The sequence below is a fragment of the Equus przewalskii genome, chromosome 24, assembly GCF_037783145.1.
Source record: "Equus przewalskii isolate Varuska chromosome 24, EquPr2, whole genome shotgun sequence".
Classification (NCBI taxonomy): domain Eukaryota; kingdom Metazoa; phylum Chordata; class Mammalia; order Perissodactyla; family Equidae; genus Equus; species Equus przewalskii.
The window spans coordinates 22859016-22883827 of record NC_091854.1 but is presented as its reverse complement, the minus strand read 5'-3'; the positions used below and the strand labels follow the sequence as shown (position 1 = coordinate 22883827).

At 37.1% G+C, this 24812-nt stretch overlaps 1 protein-coding gene across 6 annotated transcripts in view; it reads right to left on the bottom strand.

Moving 5' to 3' along the window:
* ERICH3 (glutamate rich 3) overlaps positions 1-24812 on the bottom strand; it is a 104164-nt gene that overhangs the window by 42754 nt on the left and 36598 nt on the right. For 3 of the 6 annotated variants that reach the window (XM_008525040.2, XM_070592125.1, XM_070592127.1), the window contains 4 exons: positions 23560-23688; positions 18726-18884; positions 14206-14424; positions 2814-2997 (listed from right to left, as the gene is read on the bottom strand). In XM_008525040.2, the coding sequence (XP_008523262.2) occupies positions 2814-2997; positions 14206-14424; positions 18726-18884; positions 23560-23688 (691 nt within the window). Of the gene's footprint in view, positions 1-2813; positions 2998-14205; positions 14425-17116; positions 17359-18725; positions 18885-23559; positions 23689-24812 lie in introns of those variants that run through there. The other 3 variants (XM_070592126.1, XM_070592129.1, XM_070592128.1) reach the window with 3 other exon arrangements.

Below are 24812 nucleotides of genomic sequence, written 5' to 3'. Positions count from 1 at the left end.
GTTCTAAAACTGGGTTGCAATAATGGCTGCACAACCCTACACAATTCCCCAAAATATGTGAATTGTACACTTACAATGGATGAATTCTATGGAATGTAAGTTATACATCAATAAAGCTATTTTTAAAAGCTAAAATCAGCATACAATACCGAGTAAAAGAAAAATAAAACACAATTAATATAAGTCACAGTACAATGAAACGCTTCAGTTTTAAATGTAGTCTAAGAGCCAGAGACATCAAGAGAGAGGGATAAAAAAGACTAGAAGTCAGCTGACAAAGCTTCACAGCCTTAATCTGAATCTTAAAAAGTGAGGAAGACATCTAAAATCCTATTTTGAATTTAAAATCCTTTGTCCTACTGCAGACAAAGGAAATAGCACAGAAAAGACAAGATAACAGTATTAGGGAGTGCCGGGGCCAGTGAAGCAGCCGTATTTGTGAGGGAGTAATGAGGAATGCACAGACAGGTACAACAGGATCAGGTTATGGGAATACAAGAAAATGACGCAGAAGAAAAAGGGGATTATAAGAGGGCCAGAAAAAAGTTACTTTGTTCTTTGTATCCACATGAACCCAGGAGCTAAGGTTTGCCTTGTTTGAAAGGATGAACACGATAGAAAAAAATTAAAATGAGAAGACCTGTATTTTTTACAAGGAGCAGATATACTTGGTGACTTCATAGGTATACTTAATAAACAATCAACGTGTGGCTTGATGTCTAAAATCAAACTGCGAGACACCATGAATTACCATGGGAATAAAAGATGCGCTTGCCACACTCCTAAATAATTAATTTTATTGTTATTTCTCATCCAAAAGCAAGACAAATTAACGAATGCCACACTTTTAATGAGTTTACTGCTCCAAGCTTGACGTTAAACACTCTTTTTTTTTTTTAACAGAAATCTTCTAAAAACCTATTCACATTTCACTGAATCATGCACAGCTTTGATTTGTAAAAAGGGCAGATTCTTTTCAGTCCAGCTAAATTGCTAAGATTGCTGAACCACAAGTCAACTCTGAGCCACCCAACTTTTCAATTTTGAACAATTACTTTCCTGGCAATCAAGGGCAAGCTGAGACAAAATTATTGTGTGGACAGGATTCAATTATTTAGGTCCCCATTCCGTCCTATTATTCAAGACTGTCAAATGACATAACAAAAAGTCAGCCCCAGGATCACTATGTATGCAACATAACACTCAGCCAAGTTACACTCTCCCATAACCTTTGGTTTTGCACTCTGATCACAGAGTACATACGGTCTCCGAGAAAATCATTCGGCTAAGTCTTTAAGTCTGGTTCTTTTTTCACTTGTATGTACATTTTTCCAGCAGTAAAATAGATATTATACACGCATTTTGTTAAATGAAGTGTGATCTAAGGCACAGGAGAAGTTTCATTGTGTTAATTCCGATTTTAGACTATGGTTAATTTCAGTAACTCTCCTAAATGAAGAGTTGAAAGTTATACTTCTAAAAAATAAGTGTATGTATCTATGCCACTATCGTTAAGGGTTTCATACCCCTCATATTATGAAAGTATAGGAAACCTGTTGCTACTGAGAATAACTAAGTGGGGCTGAATAGTGCTGAGCAAGGGTCTTGCAACTAGTCAGGGGGCCGGGATGGCTCTTGACCCTGTCCAGGGCTGCACATGTGACCTTGAGAAGCCACTGTGCTGTGGACTCCTCTCATTTTCCTCATCTACAAAATGGGAGGAATGAACATTCAAATGCTATAACAAAATAAGACAAAAGTAAATTATATTTCAGCCAAGTATATAAAATGGGGGAAAATAGTTTCTAGCATTATTGAGAATTATTTCTTATAAATAAATTTTATACATTTTTATAAAGTAAAATACTATATATTTTACTTTAAGTTGAAACTAACATTCAAATGTTTACTCTTTCATACGTTGGAAAGTTTTAAACATTTAATCTCTACATAGGTATAGTTTCTCTTCAAGTACCTGAATTCTTTTTTAAATTAATAGTCCCTGTTTTTGATTGATAAATCAGAAAAACCAAAAGTAACAACCACCATGTTTGCCCCCAACTCCTCCCTTAAGCCCCAAGTCTATACCAAGATTCCCCAAATATCAATATTTCTTTTAATTAGTAAAAACACTATTACTCTCTAAACAGAGTTTCTTAAGCAAGGAAATAACAAACACAATCCTGTAACAACTCATCCTTTTAACTGCTGTTCCACAGAACTAAATATTGATGAAAACCACTTGAGTACAATATGTGAAACCCTATATTGGATGCAAAAGTTATCTTATGCTAACAAACATGGATTTATGGTCAAATGAAAGCAGAAATGTACTAAAGGCCATTTAGTCAAATTCTGCACCACGTTATTTAGGTGTGATTCACCCTGAAGTTTATTGAATTTGTGATTTTATCTCAACATCCTTCGAAAGAACAAATTGCCAATCTGGTACTTTTCTCTTAGAATAATGTACAATATAATTCACTATGGCAAGCCAAATACTTAACTTGTAATTGGGGGGACAATTTATTCGTGCAACATTTTAATGATCATATTTCTCCGTCCCCAAATTAATCTGTTACTGGATTAAATCACTCCAAATTCTTTCTTCCCCAGTCTGCAAGGGTAATTGCTGCTTCGGTTTCAATCACGGAGAAGTAAATCTAGATTTGCTTTTTAGGCAGCTGGTTTACAAGTCCCTGGAAATGCGTAATTTCATAGAGTGACTGAAGTCATTTTGATATTATATCAACAATGGCTTATCTATAGCATCAACTCCAAGCAGTTAAAAAAAATTCGTGTTTTATGTATACCTTTTTCAAGTAGTTTGCCTTTGTAGACACAGAGGTTTTCCCCACCACAGTGCTGTTGATAAACTTTTATTTCATCCCGGAAGTCTGGGTCATCATAGGATAGGTGCACATTTTTCCCCAAATAGATCATTGTAATAGCTGCGTTACTATGCAGTGGTGTTTTATTATGAATTCTTCTTGAATCCTAGAACAAACAACAAAAGGGAGCTTATCAACTAATTACCTTCTAATCAGAGTGTGATGACATGGTAATATGAAGAGTAGAAAAGGCTATTTTTATGTACCTAGCAACAAAACCTTTATAATATGTCAGTCTACTTGGTGCACAGAAAGTCAAGCCCACTACAAAATAAATGCCTCTACCAATTATAACACATACATTTTGGCTTTGTATTTTTAATGTAAATGCTGGGGATTTGGACAAAGTTTGTCACTTTTTATTTTACATGTGCGTGTGTTTTACATACAGGAGAAATGTCAATGACTCTAAGAGGACACTGCCCTTGGCTCTTTTAGCTAGTTATGAAATAAACATCCAAATCAAACTAATTAATTAAGTATTGGTGACATAATTTTGTCCTAATTTGAATAGATATTGACTGTGATTTAGCAATTGTGTTTGTAATTGAGAGCTCTGTCTTCACATTGGAGCACTGACAATATATCCTTCCCTGAGTTTATTCTATGTGAGAGGGAGATGAAACACATTTGATTCCTTCTCTGGTCACTCTGAGGACTAGGGACAACATACATTATGTGTCTGGGATTATCCAGCTTCATAGGAGGCTTTCAGTTCAATGAAAAACCAACATTAATATTATTTTTAATATCGAACAATATACCCAACAAGAGAATAATCACCTCATAAGCCTATCTCATATTCTATGGCGTTGACAAATTTAAATTATTTATAAAATAATCAATTCCAGAGACAAAAGGAAACATCCTATGCGTTGCCTCCTAGTTTATACTTTGAAGTACTTTCACAATAGTGAAAGAGCATAGTGTTTGTCTAACCTCCAAGAGGAAGATGAGGAAAGTGAAACAGGAAAAGGAAGAGGAGGACGAGGCAGAGAAAGAGAAATGGCACGTGGAGAGACTTTAAGAGGGCCTAGTAAGAATATTGTCAGCTTCTAAAATTATACAGAGGTCACTCATGACTTTTAACCCACTTCACTTTTCTAAAAACCAACTTTTAGCTAAACAAAAAATGTGCAGAGACCAACTTTCAATGAATCCAATGCAGTTATTTGAGTTTGAGTTCATTGAATTATGGATGCCTTGGAAGGATGCATTTTTTTTAAAGAATAACAAACCTGCAACAAAAATTTCTGAAGGAATTACCACAATATTTCCATCTCCAAATACATCCCCTTCCACCTCAGTGGAATTTTTTTCTCATTAAATTCTATTTCTCTGAAGCAAAACCCAGAGGAAATAAGTGAAATTCTGCAAGTGACAGTCCGAAAACTGTAAATGGGGGGACAAGCCCGAGACTTGAAATTTAAGCAAATTGTCCTGTCTATGGACAAGGAGCTCCCAAATAGAGAGATAATCAACAGAAATGTTTCAGGGACATCAAGAGCCATGAAGGGAAATCAGCAAACTGGATAATTCTCTGCAGATTAAAAACACCCCCCTGAGTCACAGTTGAAGCAAAGGGATGATGGCAGGCTTGGCTCCTAGATGCAAAATCATCCTACATTTCCTCTTGCCTGGGCCACTTCTGCTGTGACATGCATGTGTGCAGCCCAATGCACAATCAGCAGCCCAATGCACAATCAGCAGCCTATGGCAAATCCAGCTCCAAGCTCCCACTAGAACATTTAACGATAGGACAGATTAAATAAGAGTGTCCCCCTTTTGCTAAGCAACACTTTCTAAAGTGGCATGGATTCAGAGGCAGCCCTGTGAGCTTCTAGGAGATAGGCACTATATAAATACAAGGTAATAGTAGGATTAGAGTGGAGGAAAGGCCTGCCTTGTATGTGCAAAATGAGAAACTGGAAGGAAGAAGAGTTAAAAATAAAATAAAGGAAATGACAGCTTTTACCCTTTTCATTTACTCTTATTCTTTTTTTTTTTTTTTTGCTGAAATGTATTCCTGATAGCAACATCTCTTTTCTCCTGGGCCTAGTTACTTCACTCTTTTTAAAATATTCCCCAGTTATTGCCACTGAGTAACCTTTTCTGGGTTCTAAGGGAGGCCCAAGTGACAGCTCATGATTAAATACGTGCACTAGGAAATGAACGGTTGTTTCTTTCAGTTGACTAAATTGCCTCTATACACACCATCTCCCAAGGTTATAGTGACCCCAGACTGATGAAAGTTTAACAAAGCATTAAAATCTCCCACAAAAATTCAGTCCAATTTCAAGAACAAGAGCAAGGCCTCATGCCCCTCACAACTAAGGGTTACCTTCCACACTTCCCTTCACCAGCTGCTTACGACCTTCCTTCCCATTTCTTTTCCTATTTCTCAGGCAAGCACAATCTGAGCTGACAAATAAACAGCAAGCTCACTGAGTGGCTAACCAGTCAGCCATGATATATTTTTAACATTCAGCATTCAATTGACATACTAATTTTCACTGGGATCTCTTTCATCCCTGCCCAGGCCTATGTGAGGGGTGGATTTGAGAGACTGTATGGCTGTCAAAGCGCCCGTTCTTGCTGATAGCAACTCCTCTCCATCCACTTGGCCAAGCCCTGATGAACTCTGGACATCATGAAGTCTTACTCGGACCACTACAGTAAACTTCTAGTTAGTAAGGTCACCCTACTAATTGGTCTCTCCACTTTTAGCCTATGTCCCTCAAAATCTCCCTCCTCCTGGGTATCAGAGTGATCTGTTGTCACTAAATAGATCACATTACTCTCCTGCTTAACATCCTTCAGTGATTCCCAACATCCACGGGATGAGGTCCGACATTCCTCAGACAATATAAAATGTCTTGCATTCTCTAATCTACTGTCTCTCAACTATTGCAATTCCTCATGTTACATTTAAAGTTCCAGCAACTGAACTAATTGTAGTGGCCCAAACACTACCAACATGTTTTTAATCTACAGGCTTATTTAACTGTATGAATCACATAGTATTGAAACTATTTCCTTGTATTTCTCTCTCTCAGCAGATAAGGACAGCATCTCACCAATCTTTATGCCCTTAGTGTCTTGCCAGTGCTGACATCTAGTAAGGGCCTCATAAACATTGATCTGGCTGGACACAGACATGGAACAATTAGGCATTCCACATTCTGTTCTTTGCTGAGACAAAAGCTACAGTAGGGTTGACCCTGCCCTAAATCAGGAGATTTCTACATTTATAAGAGCTTGATAGGTACCAGAACATGAAAACTGATTCGCAGTGTCCTGTTCAACAAAACACCACCCTTAATGATTGAGTCTTGATGAAGATTGACAAAAACTCTGACCATAACGAGTGGCAGGCAGTCCCCATGTTGACTCTGATTCAGATCTTACAAAGAGAAAATTCTGATAGGAGCCAGAGGACAAGCACTAAGTGTTCACATCCTGAAGGTTCAGAGGAGCTGGTTGTAATGGAAACCTCTCCTCGCTATACTCATTTGGTTCTTCTCTTTCTCGCGCTGCTTTTTCCTTGTTCTCTCCTCCTCCCTCCTTTGCTTTTACTGTGCTTCCTCTTTTCACTTTCCTCTTGCCCATTTTTCTTACTACTGTGTAACCCATACCTCATGCTTATACCTGACATGCCCTCAAACACGTCAATCCTGGAGGTATCGGAGCTTCAGATTTTGAGGATGCTGAGTTGACACATGAGCCTCCCCTTCCTCATCTCCCTCCACAGAATGAATTCAGTAAGTTTGTTAAGACCCAGAAATTACCCAGTTGGATTTTGCTCTTGGTGAAAAGGCCTCAAAATCTGACCCTCTTAGTAGAGAGGTCTGCCCTTAACCGCCACCTGCTGCAGGCACCCAGAAGCATCTTTGGTACTTCCTTTCTTCTGGGCTTGTGTTCCACAGTACCAGCTGCTGAGATATTTTGACTGTTGAATTGGCTTTTTAAACTGTTTTTAAAGTCTTTTTCAGTTATGTAGTTACCAAACTGCAATGTTAATTTTAAGCAAAAACATTGTTTACAGGAAAGGGTTTATCTGAAATAAATCAAGCCTACTATGAGACATGTTGAATTATATATTAAAATCATGCTAATATTTTCCTTTCTCGTTCTCAAACCTGAGTCCACTGGTGAGAAAAACCAAGAGTAAAAAATACCAAGATAATGCATTGACTAGAATGGAAATTGAACAAATATTTCAAAATTAAGTCAAACAAAAGAAATGTGCAATTTCTCCAGCAAAGCTAATATTCATTAGGCTTTATTGGTTGTTGGGGAAAACAGATCTATATCTGAAAGGCATATTGATTTCCATGATATTTACCTCACCTAAAAAGTAAAATTAACAGTTTAATTTTTTGCATGGATATACTTGCTCAAATATAAGGAAAATCAAATATCTGCCCTCAACAAGCTTCATAATCTGGGAGTAGAAATAGGGAATAATAAAGGTACTTGAGTATTTATACTAAGCAGAATGTAGTAAGGGAAATAAGAAAAGTAACAAAATCCTTTTGAAGAGAGGAAGAGATGGAATCCTATTACCATGTAGAGAAATACACCGGAGAGCACAAAGCCTTTGCAGGGCTGGGAAGGGCGGGTATGGAAACACACCCTTCTTATCTCTCAGGCACTCAGGCAATTCATAGAAAAACAGCATTTGCCTTCCTAATAGAAATATCAGTTAGAAATCTAACTGGTCTCTGTGCTGAAGAAATAGATGATCAATTACAATTAATATCTTCAAAGATTTGAGAGAAAAAGACTTGCAAATCAAATCCATATAATTCGGATTTGAGGATTATAAATCCGGGCTCTAAGTGTCAGCCTACTGGGTGTGTACACTTAGTCTGCTGCTAACTAGCGATCTGACTTTGGGCAGGTTATTTAACCTTTCTTGTCTCAGTTTCATCTTTAAAATGGAGAAACTATTCTCTCTCTTGGGTTTATTGTGTGTATTAAACGAGAAAATGCATGTAAAATCCCGGGCAAAACTTCCAGCACATGGCAAAGGCCCTCTAAATAAAAGGTATAGTCATTGTTGTCATCATTGAGTATAAACTTCCATATTTTTTTAAGAGTTAACAAAAGGCAAAAACATGATAGCATGCAATTAAATGAGAAAAAAGAGAATATAGATGATTCGACAGTGGGTGAACTTCTAGCAGAAAGTGACAAAAAAGGGCAGAGGTCAGAGGTGGGGAAATGGTGGACTAACCCACTGAGGGTGTAGGGAGTCATTCAGTTTGGCTTGGATAGGAGTGGAGAGAAAGCTGGAAAGGGGCTGAAATCTGAAAGCTCTTGAATGCCAGTGTACTGAGCATGTTTTCTTATCTTGATGTTTTGACACCTGGGGTTTACTGACCCTGGGGAGACTATCCCTTCCCAGGATAAACCAATTCCTACACTTAATAAATGACTTGCTTAGAAGAGTGCTTTTCACGTGCAAACTAGACAACGCAGAGCGCACATCCACCCTGCCCTCACCTTTTCTATTGGGATCTTACACTCTGGGCCAATGTTCCTCTGCCTAATCACCCCTGGACCAGGTATCAGATAACTCAAGACAGCCCCTACACTCCAGAACCTGCCAACATTATTCATACTATCCAATCCTAAACCTGTTTACCTTGCCTGGCCCATCCTTTCCCTCGGAAACCACAACAAAGGTTCTTGCCCACGTTTTCCTCCCACTCCCTCAGCCTCCTGACCAACCCTGGTGATTCCCTGCGTGGCCCTGTGTGGTATGGTGTGATGGTTAATTTCATCTGTCACCTTAGCCGGGCCATGGTGCCCAGATATGTTGTCATACATTATTCTGGATGGAACCCTGACGAATATATGTGGTGTACCCCCTCCTCTTGGGAACTGTAAGTTACAAACTGTCTTTTTAATGGCAATTGTCTCTTGATCTACAGGTCTCAAAATATCTGAATAATAATAAAACCTACATTTTAAAAGAGCCAGGCAGAAGAATATACCTGCTTTCATTAGGAAAGGGGGAGCTACTGATGATTTTAAGGAGGCGAGGAGCATGTTGGGAGCTACTCTACAAAGTTTAATTTAACATCATTATGTAGAATCTACTAATACTGAGATGGACTTTCCTTACTCTTTTTTCCCTTTATTGCCTTTTACCCTCTGCTCCCTGATTCTACCTGCTAACTTCCTACTCATCTTTCAAAGGCAATTCCAAATGCCACTTTCTCTCTGAAGCATTCTCCAATCTCCTCAGTCAGAACTAATATTTCCTTCCTCTGTGTTCTCATTGTGCTTTATTTATACCAGTATGATAGTACTCATCACAATGTATCACGGATAATTGTAGATATTTCTGTCTCCCTTGCTAAACTACAACCTTTCTGAGAACTAGAATTCGGTCTTATTCATCTTGGTAACCTCAGCACCTAGCATAGTTCTTGTCATTATCCATAAAAGCTGAATTGAGCTATTTATTGGTTTAAAGGCAAGATGCAAGTACCAAGCCCCTCAACTGGAGATATGGCAGTGAGAATGGAAAAGGATTATCAGGTACACGAGCCACTCTTAAGGTGCTAGAGCTGTACTGAGGCGGCAGCCTCTTGCTACATGTGTTTCTTGGGCACTTGAAAGGTGGCTCATTCAAATGAGATGTGTTATATAAAATACAGTAAGTATAAAATACTTACTGAATTTAAAGACATGGTATTTAATGTGCAATACCTTATGAAAATTTTTCATGTTGATTACATGTTGAAATGATATTTTGGATATACTTGATTAAAGAAAACATTATTAAAATTAACTTCACGTTTCTTTTTACCTTTTTTAATGTAGTTATTAGAAAATTAAAATTGCAAATGTGACTTGCGTTATATTTCTGTCGGACATCTCTGATCTAGAGGACTTAGCAATTAACTGGACGTGTGACGAAGAGGGAAGAAGGAATCCTAGATTTTGAGCCTAAATTACTGGGGGAAAAGGTCATGCTTTATGAGCAATAACGCAATTAAACAGAGAAGCTGGCTTAAATTGTAACCATGTCAAATTTGAGGGGCAGTAGGACCTACCAGTCAGGCATCTGTAATTGCACAGGGCTCATTTGCAGTCTAGGAAGTGGACAGGAGGCCTCAACCAGACATGGAGAAAGCCCCAGACTGAATCATGCCTGGAGGAGCTCTTTGCCCTCTCTTTCACAAAACATATAAAAAATTAAAACACACTTGTTTTGTTTTTTTAATTGATAAACATAATGGTTAAATAGGTTTGTATTTAAAGCCTGTATTTTCACATTTATAAACACTATTTATGGGACCATCCCCATTTTCAGTAGGCTGCTCTGTAGAGTAGGTGACCAGCAATCCTGAGTGAGAACACAAAATTCTGCAGATGGGTGAGGCAAACCTCAGAGCAAAAGCTAACTAGTCTTATGGATTCTATAAAAGCTGTACAAAGCTCTTCAGGTCTTGGAACAGAATGAAACAAAGCAATGGGTATAGAAACATCATGCTGGGCTGTGAGAGCTACCACACCTTGTCATTTGGCTCCACCCATCATCCCCTAGAGACAGAGATCACTGAAGCCAGGGACCATGTTCTACACATTCATAGAAGAACAGGTGGGAGGCCACCAGCAAGCCATATTCCTTTGCCTTTTACCTCTTTCTTTCCTTTTCAGAGCATTTTAAGGATGCTTTAAAGGTGGTAGTCATAAACTGAAAGACTGAATTTAAAGTGTAAATTAGTCACGAGAGCTGCCTCTCCCTTAAATGAATCTTTTCTAGATCAAGAGAAAATAAATCCAAGTACTAAATTAAAGTACATGACTTGCCCCTCTGTGCCAATTTCATTCTACACCCCAGGACCCAGGAAATAGTCACAAATCCAAGAGACATTTAGAAAGCTATTGAAGCCACATGCAAAGATGACCACATCTTGAATAGAAAAACAAAGTGTAAGCCTATGGTGATAGCTAGTCAACACAAAGAAGATCTACAAAGGAGCAAGACGAGAGGTAAAAGGAGACAGCAAAGAACCATGAAAGTAGAGTGCTATGGAAGTCAAGAGAGGAAAGTTTCAAGGAAGAGGCAATAATAGCATAAGATGTTACTATAAAAAAAATCAAGGTAAGCAGAAAATACAAACTAAAATCACACAAATAAGTCTAAATATACTACTAAATAAAGTAAATGTAGCTGGACTAAACTCACTTATTAAAGGAACAGAGATTCTCAGCTTGAAATAAACACAGAACACCCATACACTCCATGAAAACATTTTAAACCTAAAGTTTAAACATAAAGACTCAAAAAGCTGAAAGTAAAAGGAATATGTATGTACCAGTTAAACATCAATCTAAAGAAAATAAGAATCTATTAGACAGAATAGATTTTAAGGCCAAAAGTAACGTGACAGACAAGATCATTTTTTAATGATAAAGAATCACTTCACCAGTAAGACAAAGTAATCCTAAATCTGAGAGCATATAACAAGGTATTCTCAACACTTACAAAGCAGAACTTGACATAATTATAGGAAAAATTGATAAATCTATAATGACAGAGAATGAATCATCATCAGAACTCAGGAACTAAAGAGACCAAGCAAATAAAAAAGAATGCTAAGGGTGTAAAAATACAAATGACATAATTTAAATTTCTTATCTATTGGACATTTATAGAACTCTGCTCCCAGCATTTAGTGAATCACATTCTTTACAAAGAATAAACATGTATTAGCCCACAAAGTAAGTCTCCATGAATACCAAAGAATCGATACCACACAGAACAAGAATAAGATGCTTTTTAAAAGTAACACTCAGTGATCACAGAAGGAGTTCTTAGAATTAAGTCAGCAGAAGGAAAAATTCCGTAGAACGTGTAGAAGATAAAATTGAAGAAATCTCCTAGCAAGAAGAACAAAAAGTCTAAGAGGTAGAAAATAGGAGAGAAAAGTTAAGAATATTAGAGCATCAGTCTAGTAGTTCCAACATTCCCAAAAAAGAGATTTCAAAAAGAGAGAACAGAAGTTTAAAAAAAAAAATCACCTAGGTCGGACTGAAGGCTTATGACTCAAGAGACAGACTGCTAAGGTCTGTCAAAGCCAGGAGGCCTGCTGGCACTATGGAGGCAGAATGCCCAGGGGAAGCTGCCTCAGATGCTTATCTGTGCTTCACTTGTCATGACCACGGAACGCAGAAGTTGCTGCTCTCTCCTCTGTGCCAAGCTACAGAAGCCCACCTCCCTGAGCACATTCCTGCTGGATGTCCAGTGGCTGGCCCACAGTAGGACCTCACTAGATGCCCTGACTCCGGTGAGCCTATTTTCCTAGGACTCACTCATGACGCAGCCTCTCTGACTTCCCCAGAAGGGGCTTTTAAAATTGCCAAGAAACCAAACCCAGACTGTGATCCAAAGACTCTATTCAACTTATTTTCTTCTGGAAATATTGTCCTTTCATTACAATGCTAGGTTTGAGCTCATTTCTGAAGTTGAATGCATATAAGTGACAGGACTCCAAAGAAAAGCAGGAACTCAGTTAACAAAGATGTCCGTGTGGTGGTTGCTCTGGGAAGCTGTAGGGGATGTGATGGGGCAGGAAATAGGGGGCTCATAACATGACTGTAGTGTTCTACTTTGTTAAGAAGTAATGGTGTGAACATGGGTGTTTTTTTTGATTATTGTTGTTTAACCTGTACACAAGGGTTTATGAGACATTTAAACTTTTTTTAAAAAGTATGACCAGGAAGAGTTTATCCCAGTAATGTATTTTAACATCAGAAAATCAAATGCTGCCACCAAGTGAGGATGATTAGGAAGTCACTGTTTTTGCTAAGCGGGGGCCACATCCTTGAGGAGAGCATGTTTTTTGGCCTAGTGAAGACCAATGCCAGCAGGCAAAGAGTTCAAAAGTAAGTTAGTGGATATGGTAGATTCTATCATTGCCCCAAATATTCACTGCCCCTCTCTGTGACAGGAGGATACCTCCTACTCCATTGCTGTCAGGCTTTGGTAATGGAGTTCAAGTGTAAGTGACATGTGTCACTCCTGAATAGAATCTTAAAGCATTCCATGGTTCTGCTGTCCATGAGGCCAACATATCCCAGACAGGGACCACTCCTCTGGTCTGGTTCCAGAATTGCAGCTGACCAACAACAGACAATAATGAAAATAAGAAAGAAAGCTTTGTTGTTGTCAGCTGAGTTGCCTGCGGTTGTTTGTTAGGGTAAGTTGCAGTAAACTATGCTTCAGAGAACTCTGCAGTAGGAAAGAAGAAAAACAGAAGTCTAAGGCTACAGAATGTGACTCCATATAAGACCTGGATGTGTTGAAAGACAGAGATGAATATCAGAGGGAGGATGAAAATGCAAATTAGAAAGGAGAATGACAGATGGTGTTGGTTTTCCACAGGCAGTGAAAAAGGAAAGATCAAGGACACAGGGTGGAGGGTAGGCCTCAGACATAAGGGATACAGTCCTCTGCCAGAGACTGGAACAAAGGAAGAGAAGTGGAGAAAACAGAATTGAAAGGACAAAATTTGAGCAAGCACAAGGAAGACAGTACCAACTTTTTGAGAAAGTTATTTGTGAGGATAGATGCCAGGAGCGAGATGTGGACAAGCAGTAAATACCGCACCCTGATTCTCCATCGGTGAAACGTTGACCCAGCTATCTGCTAATAATCATAGAAGTCACCTATAGTTACTATTAATTGTATATTTACACAATAAAAATTAAGAGCTCTTTTTGTCTTTTTACTAGCCTGTATCTGTATAAAGTCTAACTGGCCTTAGGACTATTTTCTTTATCAGTATTTTGAGGAAATAAGTACAACAAACTACACTATTTTTGAAGAACACTGAAAGAAAAATTTTTCTTAATATCGTACATTAATCTGCCAAAAATCACTAAGAGTAAGCTTTAATCAGGTATTTTATATGGTATAAATTTTTTGGTATATGTAAGTCCCTGAATTTTCACAAATTAAATCTTAAAATACTTCTGACAACATACGATTGAATGGGCAAATTAAAGGTAATAAATTACTTGGAAATAGGTAGAACACAAACTAAATTTGACCACAAGAATTGCTGGATTTTTTATCAATTGTGCTAAATTAGTTACTCAACTGAACTATTCAAATATTTGGTTTCAGATTCATTCAAGCTTACAATTACATTTATAAAATTAATACATTTCTTTACACAGTGCATTTTGCATTTGATTTCCCTAGATTCTTTTCCTGCACATCCGGAAATCTAATAGTGCAATGTAATCTGTGCTAAATTAATAAAAGAAAACTTGATTCCACAATCACCTTGGTAAAGAGAGGTTCTAAGCCATTTGGAGCAGTGATTGGGCGAAATCTTCTCCTTCTCCATGTTTCAGGTCTATTTCCCCTTGTGATTGTTCCACTGTGGGGAGGAGGTGGAGGCGGAATAGGCATCATGTAATTGTTAATGTTTGGAAATTGATATCGATTCATTCCCTGTGAATTGTCCATGGAGTTCCTGAACTTCATCACTGCTTTCTTGCCCTGTAATCACATTTCATGACATCAGAACCAGTGAAATAGAAGTGGTGACCCAATGTAACCCAAAATTAAAGAGAAGATTGCATGATTGGCATTGCATGCAAACACAACTGATATCAATAGGGAAACTCAAAGCACTCCAGTCTGCTGAAAAATGGCATTTTGCAGTATCCACAGCAAATTAAATTTTCATGAATTTCTAACTTTACTTAAGTATATTTTTAAACCAAAGAGACAGTGATGGCACTTTTATAGTACTTTTGACATTTTTTCTCAACAACCCATTAAAGCTATGGGGACTCAGCATAATTAAACAATTTAAAATCAAAAAGTTTGAAGTGTTGTCCTTTGCAGTAGGGTTAGATAGTCTACTTAACAATGGGGTGTGAGTACCTTTTTCACATTGATTTCACCCATCCAGGTATTGTAATGGTCCTTGATAATATAACATCAAGGAACCAAACCCAGATGCTGACCCAAAGACTTTATATAGCTTATTTTCTCCTAGAAATTCAACTTCTGGAAATATATCTTACCCAGATAATTACACAAGCACACTGATGTAAATGCGTATAAGGATACATACATACATAGACACACACACACGTATAACAAATTTAGTTGAACCATCAGGTCCATCAATAGGAGAACATTTAACTACATTTTGCTTTATTCTTATAATAGATTCTCATCAGGCTTTAAAAAGAATAATGTGACCTAAAAAGTTCCATGCGGTGTGATCACATGTTTATTTTAAATAATTTATATGTGGATTTTGACAAAATCAAGGATGACTGGAAGACTTTGAAGATGAGGTTGCCTTTGGGGATTTGGATTATCAGGGGGATGTCATTTTCCATTTCATATATCTCTGTATTATTTGAAAATTTAATCAACGTGCATTACCTTAATGATTAAAAAGCACCAAAGGCGTAACCAATAATTATATTACATTTTTCAGGCATATTTGAGTCTCTGAATTTTCATAAATTGGTAATTTTTATGTATCTGGGATAGTTTTTCAAAGTTTAAGTAATCTTTAATCAGTTTTATCCATTTTATACAAATTTATTTGGTATGATTTAAAATTAGTTTTCACCCAACTTATTCTTTATTTTGAGATGTTTAAACTTTGAGAAAACTTATTTTTAAGAAAGGGAAGTCATTCTCCAAACATTTCTCATTGCTAAATAAGTAAAGGCAGGTTAAATAAATGCATGTATAGTCCATATTTTGATTGAAAACAACATTTATGTGAACAGAAAGGGATTTAAGCAGATATTCACTAAGGAGTTTAGAATCGTTAGAATAGTTGAAATTGCAAGTGTTATGTTTTCTTGTTGCTTTTCTTAGATTTCCCAATTTTTCTGTGATGTGTGCTTTGATATTGTAACAGGAAGTATAAATTAAAGAAGTAAAAATCATAATAATAATAAAATCAATGAATCCAGAAATTTTGGGGCCTGGGGATTTTTGTTTTTTAAATTTCTAAGGAGTTATCAGTCAATTGCATCACTTATTTGGGAATGGTTTAGTAAATTTTTAAGAAACATGCTGCTCCTTACTTTGCTTTTTTAGCCCAAAGTATCTTGGACATCCTTCCATGCCAGTATAAATAATTCTACCTTATTTTTTTAACATACTTTAATATGCTATAACATTTTTAAATAATACTCTATTTAAATCCTTAGGTGTCTTTCAATTGTTCACTATAGCAAATATTATATTGTTAAATATTCTTAAATCTATGTCTTTCCACAAATGTGTGTATTCCCAGGATAAATTCCTATATGCTAAAATGTTTGAGCATGTTCATTTAAAATGTTGATAGATATTCCAATATTGCCTTCACAAATAGTTGTACCAATTTCTACTCCTATCTATAGTGTACAAGAAACTCTCATTCTAAGGATAATCATTTTCAATCAAGTCATTATTTTTACTCAGTTGCATCTCAACCAGTCTGTTTTTCAACCACATTGCTTTTGCCTAAATCAAAGATCCTCATTTGTGATGCTTAGAAAGTTCAACCCGGTTATATCTGTTGCACTTTCAAACAATTCCCACATAAATATCTTTTACTCTTTAAGAAAACAATAAGAATTTAGTGGGTGTTCACTACATACTCAGCAATCATGCAGACTAGTATTCTTTAGGAATTTCTTGTCTGATTTTATTTTAAATCATTTCATCATCAACGACATTGAAAAAACTGCACATCTTTTCTAGCAGTATATTTTGCCTATGTACAATACAGTATAAGCTCCAATAAGTTAGATACATTTGTCTGACTTGATAATTGATGTATCACCAATGCCTAGAGCAGTACCTAATCCATAGTAAGTGCCCAATAAATAGTTACTGAATGGAAAAACTATGTTTAGCTAGTTTAAATTAACACAGAATTGATCCCAATCTTGTCAGCCCATGTAAACTTCCATTAAGTGCCTATCCCTCAGTCACTCACACCCCAAAACTTGAAAACAGGAAAATAAAAGGCCTGTGCAGATTTAATTAACAAATCCACCCAGTGTCTCAGAGCAGATTTAGAAAATCACCTGAAAGAAAAAAACTCCCTCCATAGCCAGCAGAATTTGAATATTACCTGATTGATAGTATTCACATATCTAACAGGAAAATGTGTCTATCAAAGTAGAGTTAATACTTATAGGAGCTTAGAAAAGAATATAATCACCTTGGCAAATGTGGAAAGTGCCCATCTGAGTACTATCTAGGGGAGAGGAAATCCCACCCATTGGACTTTGAATATTTCCGGTCCTAACGGCAAAGTTATCCCTGGAGGATAGAGGGGGTTTTAGCCAAAGACCTTCGAGTTTTCTGGTACCTTTGGCAAGCCCATTCCTAGGATGAGATAGATGCATCAAGCCATAAGGCCTGATGCCATTAACATTCCATTTCACCCTATCCCCTCATTCTGATTCCATGCTCACCAGGCAACCTTCTCATTGTGAACTGGCTTCTCATGTAGGTCCGTCTCCAGGGGAAAATGCACAGCTTCTACAAGCTTTGATTACTTAATATCTGGTGAATTAATGGCGCCTGATTATGATTTGGTTTCCAATTTTGGTCTACTAAAGGGAGAAAAATGAGCCTGTTATGAGTTATTTTAGTTAGCCTGAGACAATCTCTCGGGACCTGACCATTCCTGGGTACGAGCTGGAACAGGAAATCTCTGGGCCCTCAAAAAAGAGACCAGATACTAGAAGTTGTCAACCTAATTGACTTTTGACCTAACAAGTTCCTGCTTAGCTCTAAGCAGTCTTCCCTAGACAAAGTGCCACTACTTTTGGCTTAATTTCTCCTGCTTTCTGAGAAGCTACTAAATATGATTTGTGAAAATTGCTTCACAAGCTGAAAAGCATATCAAATGGACTAAAATATTGGTTACCACTTTTAGAGTTACATTTATACTTTTACTGTGAAACACAATCATTTATTTGTCTGAATTAATTTCTTAGTGTCAAGATTATCTGTCAGTCTTAGATAAAAATGTCTTAATTTCATATGTCTTACATTTCCTAATAAGGAATGGAATTAAATTCACCCATTTGAACACAATGACAATTACACTCATGACACAGCTTCTTTCTTAAGCTGGCAAATGTTTCTTCTTCATGTTAGAAATACAAACAATACCGTCCCTAATTACTAAATGTCCTAATTATTCCTCCCTGGTTAAGCAACTCATATTTTATGGTTACCATACCTCCTTCCTGTACTCTAATAAAATAAGTAAAAATTATCTGAGACACAACCTTGAAAAGGAAGCAGCTTCAAGCTCCTGTGTGTGATTAATTCAGCATTTTTTTAAAGATGGACATTCTTTTCCTTCTATATCTAACCTTCTCCAGAGTCAAACTTGCAGCAATTTCATACACTGATGGTAAAGTCAGTCGGCATGCAAATGCAAACCTATTCTTGGAAAGTTTCACTTTCTAGTTTTCATGCATTTAAAATTTGGATCAACACTGGGTCTATTCTGATAGAAGTCATATCTGGCTCTAAAAAGTCCTCTATTTTTCATACAACCCTTCAAATGAATGAGAGATCACCTTATATTATTACAAATTTATGCCTTATTCTTTTTGCCCAATAATACAGAAATTATAGGCTTTCCAGTTAGAGTAAGGTATAAGTAAACAGAAATACACAGTAAGTGCTTAATAAGTGCACAATATAAATTTCGCAGAGTAGATTAATTGAATCTGGCACCTTAAAAACTGTGGTAATCTAATACAGTGATCAAGAATAAAAAAGATATTTCTTGAAGAAATAACATTTACCCCAATGGGAAACGGAGCTTCATTTTCCAGCAATGAGGCTTTTGATCTGGACCCCGAAGTCATCTTTGGAACAGTTCCTATTGCAGGATTACTGGGAAGAGGCTGTAATCGAATTGGAGGCTGCATATTTCCTGGGGCAGTGTATGGTCGAGGGGCTGTCTAGACAATTAGGGAAAAAACATTCCATTTAAATTAGTATCTTGACAGGTTTCCAGAACCAATTAATAACCCAACAAATTGCCTAGAGTAATTAATGGTGCCTTTTTACTGAACAGATTAAACTTTAATTATGTCCCTCCATTATCCATACCCTTATGACCCAAAGTATTTGTTAAAACATATGGTGTGGAAGTCCTCTATATAACTAAATGCCACAATTATAGAGTATTCTAGACAAAGGAGATGTTCTCTGTTAGTTTCCTGTATTTTATTCATACTGTAAACTTGCTGACAACACCCAATTTATGCTGTGCGTAGAATAGCTTTGCTCTATTTAATATTAAGTTGAATAATGTTTCTATTTTAGAGATCTAAAGGGATATGATTAGAATGGACTCATTTCTGTTTAAATGTCTTCAACATAAATTCTCCTGTGAGTCTTTTAAGTCTTAAGACTGGTGCTGAAATAAAAGCAGACAATGTGATTCAAAACAGGAAAGGCGGATGTTCAACTGTGATGCATTACCATTTATTCTACTTCTTCCTTGAAATATTAGGAAAACAAAAATGAAAAATAGTTAACTGGCAACATTAGATAACACTGTGGAAAAATGGAGACCTTTTCCAGGCTGGATATCTTCCATTTGCCCCTCTTCTCTGCCCTGCTCTGGCCGGTGGGAGTCTTTTCTTTATGGACTACACCAGCTAACCTCAGGATGCCAGTTGGATTTGGCCGATGAAAGGCACTGGTAGATCAAAAGAGAGAAGGGAACGAGATTGCGGTCTTAATTCTCCTGGACCCTTTCCACCAAGGTCATGATGGGCCAGCTGGGTCCCTCCACCAAAGTCCACAGCTTCTATCAGGAAGTCCTCTCCTACTTTACAAGTCCTGCCTGCCAGTTCTGGTATCCAATCCCTCCCTTTCTCCCTTAGGCCAATGTGGTGTTGTTTCCCATTTTGCTGACCCCAGCATGCTTAACATCCTTAGCTGGTTTCCTTTAACCCTGCCTGCATCTTTGTAAATAGTTTCTTTATTAAACCCTTCCTAATTACCCTATTTGTGTGAGCCATCTGTTTCCTGCTGAGACCCTGACTGATGCATTTTCTAATCAAGACTGTACTGCAGAGAATACCAAAAGTGCCAGTATGAAGCATTAGAAGTGCCTGTTGGGGCACTGACAGAACATTGTAACTTTAGTATAAAGATCAGCAATGTTTCAAAAGTGGGAAAAACAAGGCTTTTGGCCCAGTTGTTCGATTACAATAAGAGAGTAGAAAATCTGTTAAGAATAATACATGAGTATTTGGGTAAGAGGTTGTGAAAAGGATAGTATATAAATGACTCATGAATAAGGTACAATACATTGACTCTAAAGAATCATGAACAACAAATATCCAACTCTGGAAAAGTGTTGTGTAAATACAGAAAAAAAATGATGACGGGGTAGGTCCTACTACAAAAATTCGGCCTCAGTGCCATCTTGAAAAGCATGTCATATGTTGCTAAATCTCTGATTTTGTTAAGTCAACATTTATTGGATTCCAACTATAGGCACTATGTGGAGATGAAAAAGTAATTTTTAACATGTAATGGTGACATAAGACAATTAGTGCCAAATGAACCACGCACATACTGCCAAAGAGACAATAACAACAAGATACCTGAGAAGTAAAACATCTTAGAACTTAAAGTTATTTGGAGCAAGCCAATGAGACGAGTAAAAATTAAAGTTTCACAGAAGCAATTATATTTTATCCAAATGGACGAGCAAAAGAAGAAAATGGATGAGCAGAGACGAGGAATGGGAAATTTGAATACCTGGGTAAGAAGAGAACAGTTGTGAGTCAGACATGGGAAGGGTAGCAAAGATAAATATTCCCCAACATCTGTTTTCATTTCTTCACCAGTAACAGAATTCTTATCAAGGAAAATGGTTCTCACAAATAAGGACTATATTTCCCAGGATCTCTTGCAAATCTGTATACTGTATGCCTCAGCTTTGGCCAATAAGACGTGAGCAGAAATGATACATGAAACTTCCAGATCATGCCCTTGGAAGAAGTGTGCTGTCACTTTCACTTTACCTTTTTCCCTCTGGCTGAAATAGCCACATGATGAAACACCATCTTGGCTTATGTGGATGAAGACAACAAACTAAGTTTGGCAGAAAAATGACACAGTAGGAGTCTGAGCTTTTGATGACTTAATATAGTAGAGATGGCACACCAGCTGAGAGTCGCATATGCCTGTTGGGGTGGGGAGGGCATCCTTTTGTTTAAGTCATTGTTACTTTGGGTCTCTGCACACAAACCTATGTCATGACTAATACAGGAAGCCAAGTGGATGGACTGGAGCAGCCTTTGATTTAAAGAAACAGGACATAACACTATATGAGCCAAAAGATGAAATGTCTTTAAACCCACAAAGAGAAATCAAACTAAAGGTTTCTGAACAAGGGAATTAGATCATCCAAAAGAATTCTTTTGAACTCTGTAAAACAAATATATCTAAGACTCTTTCCTGTCAAATAATCCAATTGAACACAAAAACACTGAAAATCTAATGTAGGAATTCAAGAAAGCAGGCTACTGCAAACTGGAACATGATCTGTTGTCTGCTAAGCGTGAAATTTTCCTTCTTCACATTTGCATACAGATATCACTCAGTTAGATGAATATGGCAGTCAAATGTTTAACTGATTACATTTATCTGTAAAAATAAATCTGCATCATTCAACTACCAGCTGTGAGCTACAAACTATCGTAGTTCACATGAGAGGCCACCTTAAATTTGCTGTATTTTAAATCGTTTGTAATATATTTTCTTGGAATAAATATGACACTGTAGCTTAACGTTTTCAAAACTGTACATGAATGTGAACTGAAATGGACTACCTGGTGATTACTCAGCTTAGCTGAGCATTTCTAATTCTCAGTAGAAGATCTCTGGGGCTGAATTTTCCAAGCATGTACAGATTTAGTTGAATGATTTTCCAGTTTTAATAGGAACAGTGCAGCTAAAGCCTATATGCTATTTTGAAAGTTTAGGTGCAATTAGTGACCAAGTGCAATAACCATTCACTGGATGCTCTCCTTATTCATTCAAGAAAGTTAAACAAGAAAAATCAAGAGCAACATCCCAAAATGATTGTTATCTTCATCTCAACAGCACTTGGAGGACAGAAGTCAAATTTAAAGGATACGTATCCAGATTGGGAAAACAAAGAGGAGAACATGTATTTCTGTAAAATGGGAACTATGATTCCAGAATCACAACAGGTATCCCTTACGGGGCAGAAGCACCATAGCCGGGGACCGAGCGAAGAATCGCGGCTCACCAGAGAGAAAGGCTTCTGAAGTGCTGGTGTCAGTGTTCCTGTAATTTTTAAATTACCTTCTCACTCCTGCCACATTAAGATCTCCTGGATGTATCATAAACTACTTATTGAGGGTGTTCAGCTGGAAAATTGAAAAGAAAGCCTTTCAAGGGTTTTTCCTCTCCTAAACAGGTGGGAAGATAGAAAATAGCACCTGATTGTTTCTCTTGTTTCACCAGGCCGAGCTTTTGAGACTCTAGTGAATTTGCTATCAAATAAAAGAATTATTTGTGTACGTATCCATTTAAATGAAGCCTGGAAATATGGTAACAACAAAGGGAAGACAGTTGCTCTTCCTAACTTGAGCTGTTCCTCGGGAAATGTCAAAACATATTTACCTTTTGAAAAATGTCAAAGCTTAACACTACATATATGTGATAAACCTACTTCATCAATCTGTGAAAGCACTGCAATTTTTCTATAAATATTGTAGAATCCAAAAAAATGTTCATGCTAACAAGGAAACATATTAGGCTACACAAAGCAAGTATAAAGATGTGATCAAGCAGGTCATTTACAACATAAACCATCAACCTCCAGGAAATATTTTGCAAATCTTTTCCTGTATCTGTATTGTTTCAAGCTACCTTACCTTATTTCAAGCAAATACCACCTCTAGGTTATAAATGAATGAAATTGGAATGAAATATCAGTGTATAATTTCTTTAAATAGAATTTCTGTACATTTAATTGTTTTTATCTTAGAGTATGTGCACATACTTTTCATAAAAGAAGCACAAATATAAGTATCTGGCCAAAATGCTATACAGTACCACTGACTTTGTGCATAAACAAGCTTTACAAACAAGGTGAGAGTAGAGGGAACAGCAAGAACAAAATCCAGAGATCAGGAAATACAGAACGTGTATGGAACAACTAGTGGTACATTTTTGCTGCATTGTACAGTACAAAAGGGTAATCATGTCAATAGCTAAATCGAGGTCATATGGTTTAGGGTCTTAAATGTCAGGTGAAAAAGTCTAGGCTTTTCTATAGGTGACACAGAGGCTGTGAAGGCATTCGGGCATGTAAGTGTCATAAATAATCTGCACTTCAAGAAAACAAATCTAGCAGTAACAAGCAAAATGGATTTGACAGATCTTGACAGAGGTGACATTGATTAGAGGTGGGGCATTCTGTAAAGAGAGAGTTGAACAGATGCAAGACTATGTTTTTACTCAGCAGCATTTGCAGGATTGTACAGACATATACCCAGAGAGCATTCTTTCTAGGAATGATAAGAAATTATAAATTAATTAGTTGGGATAGTGTATGACAGAGTGTTTAATGCGACTCACCAGTGCTGTTAGACTGGAATGTCCTTCATCAACCAGAACACTATGGCCACGGTTGGTCTTTGGGCCAACTGGTGGGTGGGGAGATAGGATTGGCATGTTATTTTCTATAGACCATCTTGTGGGCTCTCCCTAGAATAAGAAAGTGATTTAACAAATTAATGCATCATTAGTAATCTAGGTTAGGTTATTGTCTGCCAAGTAAAAGATACCATATGACTAAAAAGTCCTTTCTCATTACTTTCAAGAATGTTCCTTGTGAGACCCATCGTGAGAGTCAGAAAAAGTTTTCACAGCTGTCCTTGGGAGTTGGGTGTGGTAGTGAAAGGTGAGAAACTGAGTCTACTTTACTCAAAGAAATAGCTGTGGAAGCAGAGTATCCTCAATGCTGTGATAATATTTATTCATCTGCTTTAAGTAGATCACCACAAGAAGCACAGTGCTCCTCGTTACACTGATGAGTAGGGACTACCAGAAAATATTACTTTCCTACCTTTAAAAATAATTAAAGAATGCCTTCAGCAAAAGGTTGCTTATTACAAAAAAGAGACTTAAACATAGGTATCTCCTCAAGCGCAGCTGTAAAGTGAAAATTGTTACAGATAAAAATCACACAGGAGGAACTGGAGTGTCTCTGATGAACTTCGCTCGTGCTATAACATGTACTTCATTAGCAGGTCTGGCAATCTGCTTCAGGCAGTGCCAGTCACTCTTTATTTCCAGTAACCATTTTAGTCCATCAACATTACAGAATCTATACCTCAGTCCTTGATGTAGGACAATATTGGCAACGTTGCATTAACCACAAATCTCTACACACCAACTTTTCTGATCTTGAAAAACTGACCTATCTTCTAGTATTTAACAACAGTTTTGTAACACGATTATCTTTTGGCCATGATAAAATAGACAGATTTGAGTCTGTCAAGTGAGAGGGAAAAATTACTGTCTTAGATGGCAAGTTATTCTACAGAAGCTTTACAAATATTGATCAGTTTGTGAAATGAGTCTTGAGCCCCACATCTGTAATACGACACAGAAAATGAAGAACAACGTGTAAATCTGAATGGCCCAAGAAATTGAGTAAAACTGCCAGCCTAAGGAGAAAGCTTTCAAACATGCCTAACTGAGTCTCTCGTCTCTTGACTCAAATTTATACATTTTCGTAACTTCACTTTGAAGTAGGAATATCAAATACAAAAACAGAAAACAAGTAAGGATTTTCAAATACCTTATAGAAAATGTCTAAATCTTAT